This window comes from Plutella xylostella, chromosome 28 (genome assembly GCF_932276165.1).
Source record: "Plutella xylostella chromosome 28, ilPluXylo3.1, whole genome shotgun sequence".
NCBI lineage: Eukaryota > Metazoa > Arthropoda > Insecta > Lepidoptera > Plutellidae > Plutella > Plutella xylostella.
The window spans coordinates 1,883,311-1,903,105 of NC_064008.1; the positions used below are offsets into that span (position 1 = coordinate 1,883,311).

The 19,795-nt window shown below is 37.4% G+C and overlaps 4 protein-coding genes across 7 annotated transcripts; 3 read left to right on the forward strand and 1 right to left on the reverse strand.

The window, feature by feature from the left end:
- Positions 1 to 998: 998 nt before the first annotated feature.
- On the forward strand, positions 999 to 8,422 carry LOC105393275. The gene is made up of 4 exons (XM_011565012.3): positions 999 to 1,115; positions 1,463 to 1,581; positions 2,850 to 3,884; positions 8,202 to 8,422. Exons 2-4 carry the CDS (start codon positions 1,471 to 1,473, stop codon positions 8,316 to 8,318), a joined length of 1,263 nt encoding a protein of 420 aa, XP_011563314.3. The 5' UTR covers positions 999 to 1,115; positions 1,463 to 1,470; the 3' UTR covers positions 8,319 to 8,422.
- A 1,428-nt stretch (positions 8,423 to 9,850) lies between these two features.
- LOC125488460 lies at positions 9,851 to 13,426 on the forward strand. The gene is made up of 4 exons (XM_048631472.1): positions 9,851 to 9,992; positions 10,742 to 10,860; positions 11,894 to 12,928; positions 13,221 to 13,426. The coding sequence occupies exons 2-4, from the start codon at positions 10,750 to 10,752 to the stop codon at positions 13,335 to 13,337; spliced, it is 1,263 nt and encodes a 420-aa protein (XP_048487429.1). The 5' UTR covers positions 9,851 to 9,992; positions 10,742 to 10,749; the 3' UTR covers positions 13,338 to 13,426.
- A 417-nt stretch (positions 13,427 to 13,843) lies between these two features.
- LOC105393263 lies at positions 13,844 to 17,175 on the forward strand. 4 transcript variants are annotated; one of them, XM_048631468.1, is made up of 4 exons: positions 13,844 to 14,196; positions 14,368 to 14,486; positions 15,502 to 16,539; positions 16,991 to 17,175. In XM_048631468.1, exons 2-4 carry the CDS (start codon positions 14,376 to 14,378, stop codon positions 17,105 to 17,107), a joined length of 1,266 nt encoding a protein of 421 aa, XP_048487425.1. In that variant the 5' UTR covers positions 13,844 to 14,196; positions 14,368 to 14,375; the 3' UTR covers positions 17,108 to 17,175. The 4 variants fall into 4 exon arrangements, with proteins under 4 accessions (XP_048487425.1, XP_048487428.1, XP_048487426.1 ...); XM_048631471.1 differs by lacking the exons at positions 13,844 to 14,196; positions 14,368 to 14,486 and adding an exon at positions 14,570 to 14,866; XM_048631469.1 differs by lacking the exons at positions 13,844 to 14,196; positions 14,368 to 14,486 and adding an exon at positions 14,943 to 15,052.
- Positions 17,176 to 17,497: 322 nt separating this feature from the next.
- LOC105393238 (mediator of RNA polymerase II transcription subunit 20) lies at positions 17,498 to 19,754 on the reverse strand. Its single transcript, XM_038111177.2, has 4 exons — positions 19,513 to 19,754; positions 19,286 to 19,428; positions 18,665 to 18,924; positions 17,498 to 17,732 (listed from the first exon to the last, which is right to left on the reverse strand). Exons 1-4 carry the CDS (start codon positions 19,524 to 19,526, stop codon positions 17,523 to 17,525), a joined length of 627 nt encoding a protein of 208 aa, XP_037967105.2. The 5' UTR covers positions 19,527 to 19,754; the 3' UTR covers positions 17,498 to 17,522.
- Between the last annotated feature and the right edge of the window lie 41 nt (positions 19,755 to 19,795).

Genomic DNA, 19,795 nt, shown 5'->3' on the forward strand with positions numbered 1-19,795 from the left:
TTCACTAATCAAGGTGATAAAAACTGATTTTAATATAGAATAGAATAGAGAAAATATCTTTTTTATAAAAATGAAATGTCATAAGAATCCGATAAAATGATTTAAGAGTTTGAATAGTGTTATAGTTATGATAATATTTTTACATTATTGAAATGAAAGAAAAACAAATTATTTTCTGTCTACCTATACCCGATCTAAATATTTGAATGAGTTTTATATTAGTTTAAAAAAAACTCACGAGTTAAAATGGAACAATATTCAATTTTACTCGTGAGTTTTTTGCAGACGCTACTTTTATTCATCGCAGGTACCATTTACGAATTTTTGTTTATTTCATCGAAATGGTAGTTAAATTTTCATGAGGAAATTCCGTAATCCATTTATTTTATAAAAGTTTCGTAATTATGACAATACGCTTAATGATATAAAATATTTTCATTGAGGAATTTATGTAGGAAACAGATACGGCCCGAATCATGCCTAAATACAAAAAAAAGATATACTTATCTAATAATAGCGCCATCTACTCAAACTTCAACGAACGTCTACAGTGTCTACACATTGTAGAATCTTAGACTTGTCTTAAACCATCTAATGCTGGCACCGAACTTGGCTATTCGTATGTTTTGTTATTGGATGGTTTTTGCTAAAAATGTAGGCAAATTTCTCAATAATTTTGGCGAATATACTGACGACACATGGCAGTTTTGGCAAATACGAATAGCAAAATGGGGTGATAGCATAAGAAAGGGCCCTCACAACTTCTATGACACAACAATACGGGTAGTTTTTTCATTACATAGGAAAATCACTTAAAAGCAGTTTAAGAAGCATCTTAGCTGAAATAATTTATAAAAACTTACGCTGGCAACCCGGCCACGTCATTCCCGCCTTGTCACAGCGTTTGACAGAGTTAACCGACTAAATTACGAAGGCCGCGCTTTTCTAATCTAACCGAAGCAAAGGACACCTACCTTACACAGTCGAGTTATTGTTTTCAGCACAATATTTTGGATTTAGTTTACATCCGCCACCGCTGCGGTTAGTTTGTTATATTATTGTACACAAATTGATTGTTTATATTTTACGAGTCTTCGATTACGATCTATAATAATGTAAGTGACATAGATTATATTAGTGTTTGTTGGGTTTTATTTAATAAATAATTTGAACTGTAATGATCTAAACTAGAGATTAAGTATAGACAATAGTCTCTAGTTTCTCTCAGTCTAGAATAAAAAAATGATAATTTTTTATGTACTTATACGTAGGTCATAACTACTGCATTTACAAAAATATGATATTTAATTGATTTCCTCAGCAATTGAGTTAAAAATTTAAATGGAGAGTGCACTGAAAATACACACATTGTTTTTTATTATTATATGAGGAAGTTGATATTATTATTATTCGTTTATTAAATGTTGTGTTTCACCTACATTTTAAAATATTTTTTTCTCAGTTTAAAGAATGGAAGATAACACTTCTCTTCTCCAAGTGTCTAAATGTCTGACGAACGAGCGACTGAGCCAGGCTTTAACCGACTGGTTCAAAGAGGACTGCCAGTTTACACATTGGGAGGTACTTAATATTATACATATTTATCACCTAATAATAATTTATATAATATCCAGAACTATGCCAAAGAATCAATATCCGGTACGGTTAAAAAAACTGGAAAGAAGACTACTACAAACGTAGGGGCATTTCCTTGTAGCTACGTATATAGAAAAGAAATAAAGCAGTTCACAAAAGTACATTCACAAGATGCTATCTAAAAATACAAATAACATTGTTTAATTTGTCTATCGTCGATAGCAATGATAACATTTAGGTCTTATAAATTCGGTATAAGAGCGCAATGCTGCAGTTTTTGCTTTACGATTGTTGCCATCCACACACCTTGGACCACATATATGACTGGGGGAAAAATTTACCTAGTTATGTTTAAACAAATATCTGCCCAAAAGCCCAAAGATTTACATGTTCTGAAGCGGACATTATAATAATAACAGCAGCCTTTCCTCACCGATTAGAAGTTGATCCAACTTAAAAGCAATACATGCAATTATGCAATACTGAAGCTTCACTATCTATACGAAGTCCGATAGACGCGGCGCTGCTTATTGTACTTCCTGTGACTTCCTGCTTTATACCTATAGTCGTTTGCAATAGAATCCAACAATCATGTAAACAAACCAAATTATCACGATTACTCCGTAATCACATACATTTGACGATCAACTATGAACATAGTCTGATTTCAACGAACGCACCATTGTTTTCACATTATCTTCAACACGATTTAACTTGTATTTAGGTATGTAAAATTTCGAAGTATTTGACAAGCTGTCATCTTAGTTTTTTACTCATCGAACTCTATAAGTCATTGAAAAGTTAATGTTGTTCGTAATCTGAAGTTATCTTTTAATTTTAATTTCATAAATTATTTTAATTTAATATTATTTGAATACAATAAAAAATAATTTCCAAGAGCTTAATATAATTAACCAAAACGAAAAAAGGAAGAGAAAGAAATGAAAAAGCTCGACGGCATTTTAGACACGGCAAGCGATGACACAGTGGTTCCATTTATAATTACGGTCACTGGCGACACTTTTGATAGTGATGATGAAGAAGACGAAGATTTAAATTTGTTTTAATAAACACTTTTTTATATATAATCAGTTTTATTTTATAGTCTATGAAGTCTAATTAGAACACTATGACATCACTATGGGCATAAACAATACGCTGTCAATGTCAGTCCGCCATATTTGTTTACATGATTGTTGGATTCTATTGCAAACGACTATACGTCACCAAATCTTTTCTTTCTGTTTTTTCAGTATGTCAGTGACACCGGCAAAGGCGACTCATACTTGAGCGAAGTTATCCGCATAAGAATCTTCGGTAAAAACCTCAAAGATGAGACGAAACATGTCCAAGTCATCCTCAAAAACATCCCCAAGAATGAATGTCGCCGGCTCACATACCGAAGCCATGAGTTTTTCAAAAACGAAATCATTTTCTACACCGAAGTGTTGCCAGCTCTGATAAAATTCCAATCTACGAAAACGTTAAAGGAGCCATTCGATAACTACCCGAGAATTTTTGCTTCCTACGCCGATGGGGTGAACGATTACATAATACTCGAAGACGCTTCGCTGTACGACTTCGGAAGCGCATTGAGACAAGAAGGAATCGACATCGAACATTGCAGGATCACTTTCAAAACCTTCGCCAAATTCCACGCAATGTCCTTCGCTATGAAAGACCAAGAACCTGAAGAGTTTCAGAGAATCAGCAATCTCGTCTTCGAGACCTACTACCACGAACGTCTGTGGTCCTGGTACCAAAGGTTCTGGGCTAGAATCTGTGGAATCGCAATAAACGCCGTAGAAACTGAATACCCTAACTCTATATACGTGGATAAGATCAAAGAATTCGCAGTACCTGAACGCTATCAGGACATGATTAAAGCCGCATGCCACACGAAAGAAACCGGAGTGATAAGCCACGGAGATTCCTGGACCAACAATTTCCTGTACAAATACGACGGTCTCAAACCTATTCACACCAAAATGATAGATTTCCAGCTGACAAGATGCGCCTCTCCTGTCCTAGATGTGTGTTTCTTTATCTACGCTTGTACGTCACAAGAATTACGTCTGAAACACTATGAAGATCTCATGAAGTATTACTACGATGTCTTGTCAAGTCAGATAGATGAAATGGGGTCAGATTCGACGAAGGTCTACTCTTGGGAGAAGTTTCGAGAGGAAATTAAGAAGTACTCCTACTTCGGTTTGGCATTTAGCTTCGAATCGACGCCTATGATTGTTCTAGAACCGGAAGATGCACCGGATATGAATGCTCTTACGGTAAGTCATTTAAAAGCATTTTTATGTTTTTTAAGGCTATTTTTAATTGCTTAAACTTTAAATTGTTTGTGAACAAACAGCAGATTGCATTATACAGGAGGGCTAGTACGGGGAGCATTTAAGACGTGACAAGAGTTTTGCATCACGCTCACTCACATCGCGCAGCCTCAAGAGCGAGCGCGACGGAGGACTCTTGTCACGTCTTAAGAGGAGAGTATAGCTTCGCGATCCTAGCGAAATAGGTATTTAGGAAAAGTATTGCTGTCGCTCGTGCACTCGCCCGCGCCGGGCACCGCACACACACATGCAAGTAGCGTCACGCACACATCGACGGACGCTGCCGCGCCGCCACCGCGCCGCGCCGGTTGGCGAGAAATTGCGACCAAACACGGAGTGTCTTCGTCTTACCTTCATATTATTATTTCTGTGCTGTGATTGTGAGTTGTGACTTGTGACCTTGTGAGCGAAACTTGAAATTATTGAAGATATATTTATTTATTTATTTATTTTTAAGTTATAATTAATTTTATTTTTAAGTTATAATTAATTTTATTTTTAAGTTAATTAATTTTATTTTAAATTAATTTTAATCATATTCAGTACCTAGTTGAATTTGCACAGCTTTATTATTATATTCTATTGGAGGAGCGCTGATGCCTGATGTACAGGTCTCTGGCCTAGTTCAGGCACAGATGTAATTTGTAATTAGATAAGCTTTTTTGGAATAAAAATTATTTATTATTATTATTATTATTATGTGATAACAACTGTCTCCGTTATAAATTGTATAAATAAACATAAATAGAAAGAAGTACAAGTAATTAGTGATAATTTCATGTGAGTAAGTATTTTATTATGTAGGTAATTACCAACCTAGTAACGAGTTAGTAGGTAAGTACATAAAATGGATTTTTGATGATTGGAAAATAGACCTTTTGCCGGTACTTGGACTATCATTTTGTATGTAAGGTTATTTAGATCTATATATGCAGTGAATCTAAAAAACATTATGATAGTTTTGTAAAAATATAAGTTTATAAGTACCTACTAACAAAGTTTCGGGGCTGTTTATAGATGTTGAGTTGTCTTAGTATTTATTTCTTTTAGCATGAGAAGCAAAAGCAAGGAGTCTAAACTTTCAAGCGAGACACTCGAGCTTATGAGGCAGAGACGCGAATTTCCGTCGGCAGGTGACACTTCGTCAGATCTACGGGTACTCAACAAGCGTATAAAGAAGCTGATTCGAAGAGATCTCCGTCGCTCCAACACATGCGCCATAGAAGCAGCAATTGAGCAAAATCGGGGGTCAAAAGTCTTCGTTCAGCAACTTGGGAGAGGCCACTTGACGAAGTTGAGATCTGCAGATGGTAATATCGTTGCCTCTAAGCCGGAGGTTCTTGCCGAAATCGAAGGTTTTTACGGACAACTTTATGCTTCACACGCGCAGAAGTCTGTGGCTCAGCTCACCGATTCCAGAGCGCCACTAATACGCCACTATACTGACGACATCCCTGACGTCGACATAGGCGAGATTAGGATAGCCGTTGAGCAGCTTAAAAACAACAAGGCTCGGGGTGAAGACGGAATTACTACAGCGCTTCTGAAAGCTGGAGGTATTGCAATCCTCGAACAGCTCCAGAGGCTCTTTAATTCGGTTCTTCACAATGGCATTACACCGGAGGCATGGTCTGAGAGCGTCGTGGTATTGTTCTTTAAGAAGAGTGACAAAACCCTTCTGAAGAACTATAGACCGATCTCGCTTTTAAGCCATGTATACAAGCTGTTCTCAAGGGTTATCACGAACCGTCTTGCCCAAAAGTTAGACGAGTTTCAGCCCCCAGAGCAGGCTGGGTTTCGAAAAGGCTTTAGTACAATAGACCACATCCACACAGTAGATTATACAGAAGACCGAAAAGTATAATCAGCCTCTGTGTCTAGCCTTTGTGGACTATGAAATAGCCTTCGACTCCATCGAGACCTGGGCAGTTTTGGAATCCTTGCAGAGATGCCAAATCGATTGGCGCTATATCGAGGTGTTGAGATGTCTGTACAATGCCGCTACTATGACTGTCCAAGTACAGGACCACAAGACAAGACCTATCCAACTGCAACGTGGAGTGAGGCAGGGGGATGTGATATCTCCGAAACTGTTCACCAATGCATTGGAAGATGTCTTTAAGACGTTGGACTGGAAAGGCATATGTATAAATGGCGAGTACATGTCACACCTCCGCTTCGCGGACGACATCGTTATTATGGCAGAATCTCTGCAGGAAGTCAGCTGGATGCTAAGTGGCCTAAATGCTGCTTCCCGACGTGTAGGCCTCGGAATGAACTTGGACAAGACGAAAGTCATGTACAATGCTCACATCAAACCGGAGCCGGTCACCGTTGGTGAGGCAACAATCGAAGTTGTGCAAGAATATGTCTACCTCGGGGAGACTATACGGCTAGGCAGAAGCTACTTCGACAAGGAGGCTGCAAGGCGCATCCAACTGGGTTGGGCTGCATTCGGGAAACTTCGTCACATATTCTCCTCGGCCATTCCTCAGAGCCTGAAGACAAAAGTCTTCAACCAGTGCGTCCTGCCAGTGATGACGTATGGTGCAGAGACGTGGACACTGACGGTAGGACTGGTCCACCGATTTAAAGTCGCTCAGCGTGCTATGGAGAGAGCTATGCTTGGGGTTTCTCTGATGGATCGTATCAGAAATGAGGTTATCCGTCAGAGGACTAAGGTTACCGACATAGCTGTCAAAATATGCAAGCTGAAGTGGCAGTGGGCTGGTCATATCTGCCGAAGAACCGATAACCGTTGGGGTAGACGAGTTCTCGAGAGGAGACCACGAACAGGCAAACGCAGCGTGGGACGCCCTCCAGCAGTGGATGATTATTGGCTGATGATGTCTTAGTATACTTACCTAAGTAAGTAATTATATCATAGAATACATTTTATTATTCGTTTTTGTGGCCTCAAGTCAATTTATAGTAAGTAAGTAAGTATTATATTTTTATGTAAGTAACTACGTTAGTTTAGATGTAAGAAAATAAAATTTCCTAAGTAACCTAATCCATGTTGAGTGAGGATTAAATATAATATAGTCACTAGTCATTTTTTTGCTTGAAAACCTACCAGTACTTTAAACTTTTCCTATTCACATCTTTTTATATACAGGGTGTCCCAAATTAAAGTGCACATCAAAATTATAGTGACTTAATTTGTTATTCTAAACAACTTTTGTTTTACGACTTTTGTAAATTCGTGAAAAAAAATCTACTGTCTATGTCTATAGTAAAAAATCTCATAGGCAACAAAGTTTATATGAATTAATAAGCAAAAATAAAATTCGCAAACAATCAAAAGTCTTAAAACAAAAGATGTTTAGAATGACGAGTTGTGTCACTATGATTCGGGTGTGCAATTTAACATGGGACATCCTGTATATCTATAGATATCGATAACGCAGGCGGGATCCCATCTCTACTATCGACTTCACTATGGACATCCCTATCGTACGTGTGCTTTGCTTCCCCCCCCGACCCTCAATCGTGCGATAGAGAGCACTGCAGCTCGGGACTGACAATAGGTACTTTTCTTGATGAAATTCTGGTTTTGGGAGAAAACGTTTTACACTAACTAAATATCAACCAATCTCTTTGATTTTAGTGTCAATCGCTTCAGCTTAATATATTCTAGGTTTATAGGTTTCGCTTTTTTTAAAAAATACGTTGTTATTGATCCACAAACGGCTTAATTCAACAAAGTCGCAATGACAAAAAAAACTTTATTTGAGGTGACGCCTATAAGTTTGAATCTATAGAAAATTTTGAAAAAAGGAAAACCTATAAACCTAGTTATTCCTTGTGTCAATAACATATTAAAAAATCATGGAGATTGGATAATATTTAGGGGTAGTAAAACGTTTTCTCTTTTTGTATGGACAAGCAAGTGCTATACTCTACTCTTAATAGCGCCCTGTGCTACAGGGCCAGGATGTTGCAAAAAGGGTATACTAAGCCGAAACCAGCATGTGCAGCATGTTATATCTAAGCCCGAATCTGAAATGAGAATTTCAAAATTCGCGAAAAAAATTAATTCTCCATAGTAAAGTCACGACCAACAAAGTTTCTATGGAAAATCTTTTTTTTTTTCGCGAATTTCGAAATTCTGATTACAGTTACAGGCTTAGATATACCACGCTGCACATGTAGGTTTCGGCTTAGTATACCCTTTTTGCAACACCCTGTATAATTATTTTTTCACCTGTATAATTATTTTTTCAAGCTTGTATTATAAACTCAATTCCCTTTTTCCAGGGTGACAAAGCTCTGAACATCGATGACTTCTGGCAAATCGGTAACTTCAAGACGAAGGAAGGAAGACTGAGGGAAGCGAACAACGTCGTTCACTGTGTTGATAACGGATTTATTTAAATTAATATTAAGGCCTAAAAAAATAGTTAATAATTATTTTTGTAATAGCTAATAAATATAGTTTGATAGTAATTAGGACCAAATAATGTATCATTCAATATTCATACCTGGCTTTATCTCTGCCTAATGCAAATTCTATCATCACGAAAGTAGTGTATATGTCGCAGGCATCTGGTTTAATCTCCTGTTTGATTGAACCGCTAGCCCGTTCATTGGATGACGCTATTCAGTTGTATGACTAGGCCGAACGTTGAATGTACAAGCGTCACAAAACGTCCAACTAGTTAGCGGACTTAAAATCAGTCAGGTGGTGAATAAAACAAATATGGCGTCTAACAGCGAACAGCTGACACAAAAAGCACTTGTATTGTTATTTTTTGCAAATAAATTAGCTTTAAAGTGCGTTATTTATGTTAAAATTGTGTGACAACATGGATTTACCTATTATTACACCGTCGGCGGATAGTTTCAAAGAAAAAAATGTGCTAAAACTGGATAATTATGAACAACAATATCAAGGTACGTTTATTGTAATTTTTTAGTTAATTTGTGAGATGAGAGCTTTGAACATAATCTTTTTGTTGACTCTTGTCTGGTCATGTTCATCCTAACCAGACATTACAAAATTGCTATACTATATCCCATTTAACGACTTCGCTGAATAACGTTCAGTCAAGACGTTGGACGTTACAATCAACCACTTGACGAGTTGTTCTTTAGTCATTCAACTGAGTAGCGTCATCCAATGAACGGGCTAGCGGTTCAATCAAACAGGAGATTAAACCAGATAATCGAAATATATAATCGAAAGAAAATTACTGTAACTAGACAGGTAAATTTTAAAAATATCTATCTAATTAATAACATAATTTTGGTAATGTTTTTATAAATATTATGTAGGTAAAGGGATACTTACCGTTAATAGTATAAAATTTATTCAACTTTTATAGTAGATTTCAAATATTTTTTTTTTATTAAATTACCGTAAGTAGAAGAATAAACCTTAACGGACAATTGATTTCCTTTACTCATTGCATATTTAAAATTATTATTTACTAGCTGTTCCCGCGCGCTTTGCTTCGCCTTAAAAAGTTTTCCCGTGGGAATTCCGGGATAAAAAGTAGCCTATGTTCTTTCCCAGGGTCTAGACCGTATGTATATTAAATTTCATTCAAATCCGTTCAGTAGTTTTGGCGTGAAAGAGTAACAGACAGACAGACAGAAAGACAGACAGACAGACACAGTTACTTTCGCATTTATAATATTATAATATATAATATAATATAGTTAGGATTAGGATTAGGATAGGCAGCGATGAAAATGATTTTATAATATTTGTTGTTATAATTTCATAAAAACTAATCAATCCATGTTGTGGTAGGACATGCAAAAAAACATAATTTATTCTAACGTTCTATCAATAACTTGTAACTCTGTCATTATCTGTGGATTATCCGCCCAAATTACGAAGGCCATGCTAATCTTATAGCAACGAGGCAAAGAAACACATTTTCAAACAGCCGCTTTTTTGTTTTCACGCATCTACTTAATAGAAACTTTAGGACCGGTATCGCCATTTGTTTTGAAACGCCCCTAAACCAAGGCAGTTGTTTTTAAGTGATTTTAAAAATAGAGTGACGGTTAGAGATACACAGTCTGGATTATACATTCCAGGTAAGTAATATTTATGTAGTTAAGTATTTTTTTCAAGCTTCACAGCTCCGTCAAATGATGTAGTGCTTAGTAAACTAACTGAAGCGCATAGTCAATGACCCTGGGTTCGATTCCCGACAGGAGTAGATATTTCTCGAAACACAATGTTCACAATCTTGGATGTGGCTGAAGATGGCAATAGCCCTGCTTCATTACATCGAGTGAAGCATATGTGGATAATCCAAGACATGGTAATCAATTACCAAGGGCTCAAGCCCTGCTGGACATAGGCATCTACCAAGGAGCGCCACAACACTCTGTCTCAGCCACAACCGCCTACAAAGCTGAGGAAGAAATTGATTGAAACAAAATACTTGTACTTTATTTTAACACTAGCTGTTCCTGCGAGCTTCGTCTCACCTTAAAAAGTTTTCCCGTGGGAATTCCGGGATAAAAAGTAGCCTATGTTCTTTCTCAGGGTCTAGACCATATGTATAGCAAATTTCATTCAAATCCGTTCAATAGTTTTGGCGTGAAAGAGTAACAGACAGACAGACACAGTTACTTTTGCATTTATAATATTAAGTTAGGATAAGTACCTACAATAAAGGCGTAGGTAAACTATTATAAAAATAAATATTTCATGTAATAGATCGCTTTCAGCGATAAAGCCGCCTATTGTGCTTACTAATATTTTGTAATTTATGTTGTGTGTTTTTTGAATAACATCATATTGTATTGTATTAAATGATTATTATAATTATTTACAGTTTCAACAATGAAAGAATACACGTCTCTGCTCCAAGTGTCCAAATGTCTGACAAACGAACGTATGAGCCAGGCTCTAACCGACTGGTTCAATGAAGACTTGCAGTTTACACATTGGGAGGTAATGTTTTTTGCATCATTTTTGAGGCTATCTTTTGAAGACACGATGAAAATCAAATCAATAAAAAAAAATTTTTATTTACGTATAACTTAGCCTAATTTTGACATGTGCGTGAAATCAATTGTGTCTGTAAAAGATACGCCACTTTTGCGCTGATAGCCTCAATTTATTTTTGTACTTAACCTTCTTAACTATTACTATCAGGTGGGCTACTTTATACTGACGATACACGAACGCATGGGGGCTGTCGTGCAATCGGCACGTTTACTACAACGAGATCCTCTCCAACTATCCACGACTCCAAAACTAAGTTTTTTGACATATAGAGTGACCCCCCAGACTCTATAATCGTGGATTCAAACCCCAGCTAGGGCAGACAGATTTGTGGATGTGGCTGAAAGATATTGACAGGGCCCAGAAGATGATGTTGTTCATAGTTACTTCTGGACACAAGGGATTAAATTAGTATAAAGCAATAAATGGTAGATACTTTATCGCAGTCGTTGCACAATTTACCACTGACTTTATTACAGACAGATTTTATATTTTTTTATTTGAAAACCGATCACAAATTATTATAATTTTTCTACAATTGTATTTTGTTGTATAGGATATTTCATTAAAATACTTCTTTATTACTATCTCAGTAGGGACGTCGTAACATTATCTTGTATTCTAAAGAGCTTCAGTGTTTTAGCAGTTTTGGTTCATCTTTTATCTTACAATGACCAATTGGAAATGCAACAAACTATACCTACTTAATATTATCATATTAATAGTGTTTTTGTTGTAATTTAAAGCTATAAATAAGTGTTGTGGACCTGTTTCCACATACCTGCTACGAATGACCTTTATATTGACCCGATATATAGAGATGTCGGCATTAGGTTTTTTTCTAGATTAATGTCCTCTGTCTGAATTGAATGATTGAACAGGTTTTCAGATAATTAAAAACCTGTTTTGTACCTTTAGTCAACACAAAAAATATTGTCAATAAATATACAATTGGAAAATAACTCTATTTATATTCCAGTATGTCAGCGTGCCAGGAAAAGGAGACTCTTATATGAGTGAAGTCATAAAGATCAAGATTCACGGCAAGAACCCTAAAACTGCCGTTCCAAAACACGTCCAAGTCATTCTGAAGACCATCCCGAAGGGTCTCTGCAGACGCCTCACGTTACGAAGCGATCAGTTCTTTGAAAACGAGATAAGATTCTACCAAGACGTTCTACCAGCACTTGTCAAGTTCCAGTCGACGAAGAATTTGAAAGACCCTTTTGTTAACTACCCTAGGGTCTTCGATTCCTATACTGATGGAGAGAACGACTACATCATTCTTGGCGATGCTACGCTGGAGAACTTTGTCTCCGCTGTCAGGCAAGAGGGCATTGATATCGAACACTGCAAGGTGACTTTAAAAACCTTTGCCAAGTTTCATGCCATATCCTTTGCAATGAAGGATCAAGACCCGAAAGGATTCAAAAGGATCAGCAACTGCGTCTTTGAGACCTATTATCATGAGCGTTATTGGCCGCGTTACAAGAAATTCTGGGACCGCCTTTGCAAAATCGCTATTGACGCTGTCGAGAAGGAATATCCAGATTCTATTTACCTGAATAAGATCAAACAGTTTGCGACACCGGAAGCCTATAAGAAATGCATAGATGCCGCGTGCAATACGGATGAGACTGGTGTCATAAGTCACGGGGATGCTTGGACTACGAATTTCTTGTACAAGTACGACAAACAAGTCCCAGTTGACGCCAAAATGATTGACTTTCAACTGGCTAGATGTGCATCTCCAGTTCTAGACATCAGCTTCTTTATATACGCTTGTACAACGCAAGAATTGAGACTTAAACATTACGATGAACTCATGAAATACTATTACGATGCATTGGCGAGCCAGATCGATGAGATGGGTTCAGACTCCAAGAGGGTTTACCCCTGGGATAAATATCAGGAAGAGGTCAAGAAATACTCTTTCTTTGGTCTCTCCTGCAGTATGGAATCTACGCCTTTGACAGTGCTGGATGCAGAAGATGCGGTCGACATGGATGTTCCGGTGAGATTTTTTTTAATACTTTGGCTTGCAGTTTTTTATTAATACTAATACTCTCTCGCACAATGAAGAGGTTCCACTTAAAAAATGTCATCACAAAATTCGGTCATAAAAATTTAAATTTTAGTTTGTTATAATTATTCTGATACGCTGCTAGCATGAAGCTAGTTTTTTCCGTTTAGGAGCAATTTGGTGATATTGTTAGTGGAACTTTTGCATTTCTCGCTAGTGTATTAATTAATACTGAACCTATAACCAAAAATTCTAAATTCTTCCTATCTTTATTTGCTTACAGGGTGACAAGGCAATCGACGTAGACGACTTTTGGAAGATTGGCTACTTCAAGACCAAGGAAGGACGGCTCCGAGAGGCGAACAACGTCGTCCATTGTGTAGATTACGGATACATTTAAGTACTTAAGTAGTTTATTACTGGAGTCTGACTAGTGTAAGTGGAAAGTTGAAATGAGATAAGTATTAAATATTAAAATGGTTGAAGGTATAATTTTTTTCTAGTTTTGAATTTCAGTTAGTAAAATCTTTAACCTATGGTTTTATTTATAAGATTCAGCAATTTTATTGAGGTAAATAAAAAATATGTTAGTGCTATTTTATAACCAATCATATTGATGGATCTTATACGATACGTACGCTTATCATTGTGCATTGTTGAAGTCTATAAATTTGTCTTGTGTGTTATTTTCATTGGTTTTCAGTAATGTTAAGTAGGTAGATAATATATGTTTTAACAGATGTGATTTTGTGACTTCTTCGGCTAACTCTAATAAATAAAATACTTACAAAATTTTTGTGTTTTTTTTAAGCAATCAGTGGCAGTAATTTATGTCATAATCACCTGTATAACTTATATGCATAAGATAACTATGCATTTACACAGTGTGATTTTTTTTATTTCTGAGCTGGTATCCCTGCCACGTCACGAGCGTCGCGTCATTCCCGCCATGTCATAGGATTTGGCGCTAGAAATGCATTAGAATTACCCGCCCAAATCAGGGAGGTCCCGTTTTTCTTAACACATCGAGGCAACGGAAACAAATTTTATACAGCCGTCTACTAGGTGTCACTTATTTAATAGAAACTAGTTCGTCTCTTCAGTTGTCATTCTTGTCTATTATTTTGTTAGATGACATTGTTAAAATATTAACTGTGTTGGTTAAATTTGAATTTGAATGTAATTACCTAGCTTATTCATTTGTTTTGAAGAGTAATGTGCCTGTTATGAAGTTAAGCTCAGCTTAAACATACCTACAAGTGAGTATTACAGAAACTGTTTTTAAATAACTACCTACCTGATTCGAAAACTTATTTACTAACGAAACGTACCTAGGTAGGTACCTACAAAGTATTAATTTACTTTTTTATATAAAATGTATGTACTTAGGTGCATCTAAAACCACTACAATACCGTTGTTTTATTCATAGTTTGAACCATGGAAGACTATACTTCTCTTCTCCAAGTGTCTAAATGTCTGACGAACGAGCGACTGAGCCAGGCTTTGACCGACTGGTTCAAAGAGGACTGCCAGTTTACACATTGGGAGGTAAGTTTTAGATTTTTTTATCTGCTTGGACCGGGCGGGATTCGAACCTAAGACCATAGACGCTCGGCCGGAAGTGACTTGACGAGCAAATCCAGGAACATTGTTGTAGAATTCGGTACTTAATAGATTCCTATGTCCAGTGCGTAAGGGTTGTTGACGTGTATTTGTTATTGATGATAATACTTTTCGCGGCACATTTGTACTCACGTGATAGGTTGCAAACCATATCAACGACTTTTAGAGTAGGTATTTGGCAAATACAGCAAACATGAAATACGAATAGCCAAGTGTCGTGCGAGCATAACATATTACTTAATTACCTATACATTTTTATGTGTAAATTGTTTGTTGTTCATTTATGATGGCTAGATAGCGAAGAAGTACCATTTGTATTATAGCAAACACTTCAACAGACTACCTAGGTGTGTTATCATAACATCTGTGAGTGTGATCAAATACTTACCATGTTTACACTGCGTAACACTGCACTCGTCTGCGTCAGACCAATTTTTCAATTAATTCTTGTATATTGCATTCAATTTTCTCTATTGAACTATAGGAAGTAGGTATTGCTCCATATTCTACCCAGTTTTATCATCCATTATCGGTCCTCATCATCTAATAAACTTACCTTCTACGGGACCCAAGGAGCGCCGTGACGCTCTGTTTTACAGTTTCTTCTTCAAACACCAGCGGGATTACCACCACCGAACATTAGCAATCCTTAAGCAGGGTCGCCCGCTTGTCACATCTGACGTAACTTGTATCGATCTGACAGATGTATAACAACGCTGCTTATGGGTTGTTAATTGCTAATGTGTCGGTGGTGGTATGGTAGCAGTAGCAGACACTTCCAGCAGTACACTTACCTATAGGCATAGTAACTGACTAGTTTTCCCTATGTAGACATTTGGTATTCCTCCTCAACTTCCATTGCTGCCTGATTCACTAACAATCCCCAGCATAGGATATGACAATCTCATCATCTTTTAACATAACCTTCTTTATGTTACAGTATGTTAAGGGAACCGGCGCAGGGGACTCATACATGAGTGAGCTCATGTGCATTAAGATTCACGGCAAAAACCCCAAAACTGACAACCCGAAACATGTTCAGGTCATCCTAAAGTCCATCCCGAAGGGTCTCTGCAGACGACTTACGTTTCGTAGTAATCAGTTTTTTGAGAACGAGATCAGATTCTACGAAGATGTCTTACCAGAGCTTATTAAGTTCCAAGCGACGAAGAATTTAAAAGACCCATTCGTGAACTGTCCCCGAGTCTTCGCAACTTACACTGATGGAGAGAATGACTACATCATTCTAGGTGACGCCACTCTAGAGAACTTTGTCACCGCTGCTGTCAGGCAAGATGGCATTGATATCGAACACTGCCGAGTAACTTTGAGGACCTTCGCCAAATTCCACGCAATGTCCTTTGCGATGAAAGATCAGGATCCAAAAGGATTCGAAAGGATCAGCAACAGAGTTGTTGAGACATACTATCTCGAGCGACACTGGCCTTGGTATAAGAAATTCTGGGGCCGGCTTTGCAAAATCGCTATTGATGCTGTCGAAAAAGAATATCCAGATTCCATCTACTTGGATAAGATAAAGGAGTTTGCTACACCAGAAGCCTTTAACAAATGTATAGAGGCGGTACGTAATACGAAGGAAACTGGTGTTATAAGTCACGGGGACTCTTGGACTACAAATTTCTTATACAAATACGAAAATAAAGTTCCAGTCGATGCTAAAATGATCGACTTTCAATTGTCCAGATATGCGTCTCCAGTTCTGGACATTAGTTTCTTCATATACGCCTGTACAACACAAGAATTGAGACTTAAACATTACGATGAACTCATGAAATACTATTACGATGCATTGGCGAGCCAGATCGATGAGATGGGTTCAGACTCCAAGAGGGTTTACTCCTGGGATAAATATCAGGAAGAAGTTAAGAAGTATTCGTTCTTTGGCCTGACGTTTAGCATGGAGTCTACGCCTTTCATTGTACTGGATCCGGAAGATGCGATCGATATGGATATTTCGGTGAGATGATTGATTCATTTTGTATATTATGATCTACACAATGCCTTTTGTCATATACCTATAAAACAATATTTTATCAATATGTTTTCATATAAATGGATTTTTAAGTTAACATTCAAACACAAAAAAAAAACACGCACTCACTCCTTGTACTAATGTACTCCCTTGCGGGGTAGGCAGAGGTGCATTGCTGCACCCACTTTTCGCCAGAGTGTTATGTTAGTCCCAATGTAATAGGGGGCGGGCCTATTGCCATTTTACGGGCACATCCAAGACCCGAGAACAAATATCTGTGTTTAAACAAATATCTGCCCCAGCCGGGAATCGAACCCGGGACCATCGGCTCAGTAGTCAGGGTCACTAACCACTACGCCATTCGGTCGTCAAACACAATGTATTTTTTTGTGAATAATGTAAATTTAATTGTCTGTATTTCAAATATTTTTTCCAGGGAGACAAGGCTATAGATATTGACGACTTCTGGAATGTTGGCTACTTCAAGACCAAGGAAGGAAGGCTCAGGGAAGCAAACAACATAGTCCATTGTGTAGACAACGGATACATATAGTTTATTTATCATGAAAGACGCTGTTTTTAAGGACTATGCTGAGCAGTATTTTAAACCATTTTTATTTAGAACATAACTAGTTATTAATTTTAGCTGTAATTTTACGGATACAAAAGGTGCCTGTTGTACTTTTTGAAATCATTTGGCAATGAGACGTGAAAGAAGACAAACCTATTTTCACTTTCATACTAAGTAAGTATAAGATAAAGTAGCATTGTAAGATAATTAAATAAGTCAAGTATTATTAACTTATTGATACATGTTGTTAGTATGAAAATTACTGTAAGATTACCTATTTTATTTTACTTATGTTAGCTCGGCTCTTTACGCTTCAGGAAGTGCTACTATTTATCAAAACTAGTATTTTGTAAAATTAAATAAAAAAACAAATAAATAACATAAACCTAATTTATTCCTACTGCACCCGCAGCGCAGTGGTCTTTCTATACGCGCTGAACAGCTCCAGATACTGGTGCACTGTGTCGATGGGCGTGTAGATCTCACTCATGCGGTTCTTGAGGTGCTGCGGAGGCTGTATCACGGTGGTGCTCCCGAGCAGGCCTTGCAGGAACTCACGCAGGAGGCCCCAGACGGCGTTGGCGGTCACGCAGGGACGGTATTCCACCTGGGGAGGGATGGTGTAGTTATAGTTTGAGTTGTGAAGTGAAGAATCGTGCAGATGAAGTGAAGAATTGGTGATCTGTGATAGTCATTGTTAGATAAAACAAATGACTGAAGAATGCAGTTGATATTGGTAGTGAAAAGGTCAGCTTTAAAGTTATAAAAACTAAGGCAGCGTTCCCACTACGCCGGACCGGCAGATCTGCCGAAAACCGGACACCGGACAGAGTGTTCACATAACATCGGATCCCGGAAGAAATTCAGACAGTCCTCAGTTGAATTTGGACCTGCGCGCACAATGGACGACGAAATTTTTGTGTTGTGGTGGTATCTTAATAGAAGGCAAAATAAAAGAAAACATCGGGTACACCCTATTTTACGGGAAAGATTTTCCATTCTTTTCATTTTACATCCAGGGGCGAGGGCAGCACGAGCGGGGCGAGCGGGGGACAGATACCGGCACAAACTCGTTGACATTACTCCGGGCCCGGTCGTTCTTCCGGCAATTCGTAGTGACAAAACGTTCGGTAGAAATGCCGGGCTCGGCAAAAATGCCGGACCCGAGATAATGTGAATAGCTTCATATAAATTGTACAGCCACTAGCTCTTCCGGCAGATTTACCGGCGCGGCAGATCTGCCGGTCCCGCGTAGTGGGAACGCTGCCTAACGCATAGCACACTGGTTGGAAACAATGTCGTTGATGTTTACTGTATAATGTGTAAGATTAAAAATCATGTTGGTAATGAAGTAAAAAAAAAACAAATAGCCATAGTGCATAATTATGTATTTATACTTACACATTATACACTGAACATCGAAAATCATAACATTCACTACTTGATCACTTAAAAACACTTGGGAATGCCAGCCAGCTCATAAATTAACAATACTATCAGACACCATGTATAATTTTTCTCCTTATCCTTAACACTTACCTCAATAAGAATCCCTTTAAAACTCTGATTCATAGTCACAGAACCGAGTTTAATACAAAAGTCTCCCAGTTCAAACCGTGGGCCTTTACTCTCGATCTTTGTTTGTTTCTTAGATGTGTAATGTTGCGACAGCTTGATCATGAACAAGTCGAAGAGCCCATCGGCTATGACGTGAATGTTTTTGTTACCACTCTCAAGGATTGAGAACACGGATGCCGGTTGCTCAGAGTTGTGAAGTATGTGCACTGTTTTTGTTGTGCCTGAAATTTGGGGGCAGATATTTTATGTTTTAATTGATATAAAGACACTTAATCTTAAGTATTTGATAATGATTTCTAAAGTTACAAAGATAGGTAGGTAAATACAAAGTAACAATGTTTGATGCACTATTAATTATTTTATTATGAATAGGATACCTAATAATAATGAATAGGTTGATAGGATAGTCAATAAGGTTTTTATGAGCAAATCAATAATAGGCCTACATAGGCCCTTATTCTTTTCAATCTTGGGTTTATCAATTAGGTGTTTTTGTATACTTGTAGAAGAACTTTTATTTAATCATCTTTGTAGACAAAAAAAAACAATATAGGTATTTTAAATATTTGTGTTTTTACATACCCATTTGGGGGTGGGACAAGTAGCTCTCGCAGTCAACTAGGAACTGTCCCTGCTGCGTAGCACCCAGGGCCAGAATCCGCTTGGATAGCATTTCTATCACATAAGTACCGGTTTTGTTTTCAGGTACTGGGAACTGTTGCAAACTGAAAAATCACATGAATAGTCAATGAATTTTACTTTCTGGCTACCAAAAATACCATTAATTTACCTATTGGACTATGACTTACACTGTAACACCCATTTTTGTGTAATTTTCTAGCCGTTTAATATCAGTAATAGGTTAGGTTAGTTACTTTCAAAACTTCCACTCATTACAAAGTTTCGAGAAGAAACTGTTGTTTGAAGTACTGCATACGAGGCAGTGGAGTAGCAATTTGGCCCAATTTAGATCAATAGTTTGCAAAAATAAATAATTTAATCCCACAACAATAACGTAAACAACTCAATGACACAAGCCAAGCTGAAACTAAGAGTGACAACTAACTGACACTGACATAAATATTTTTAAGA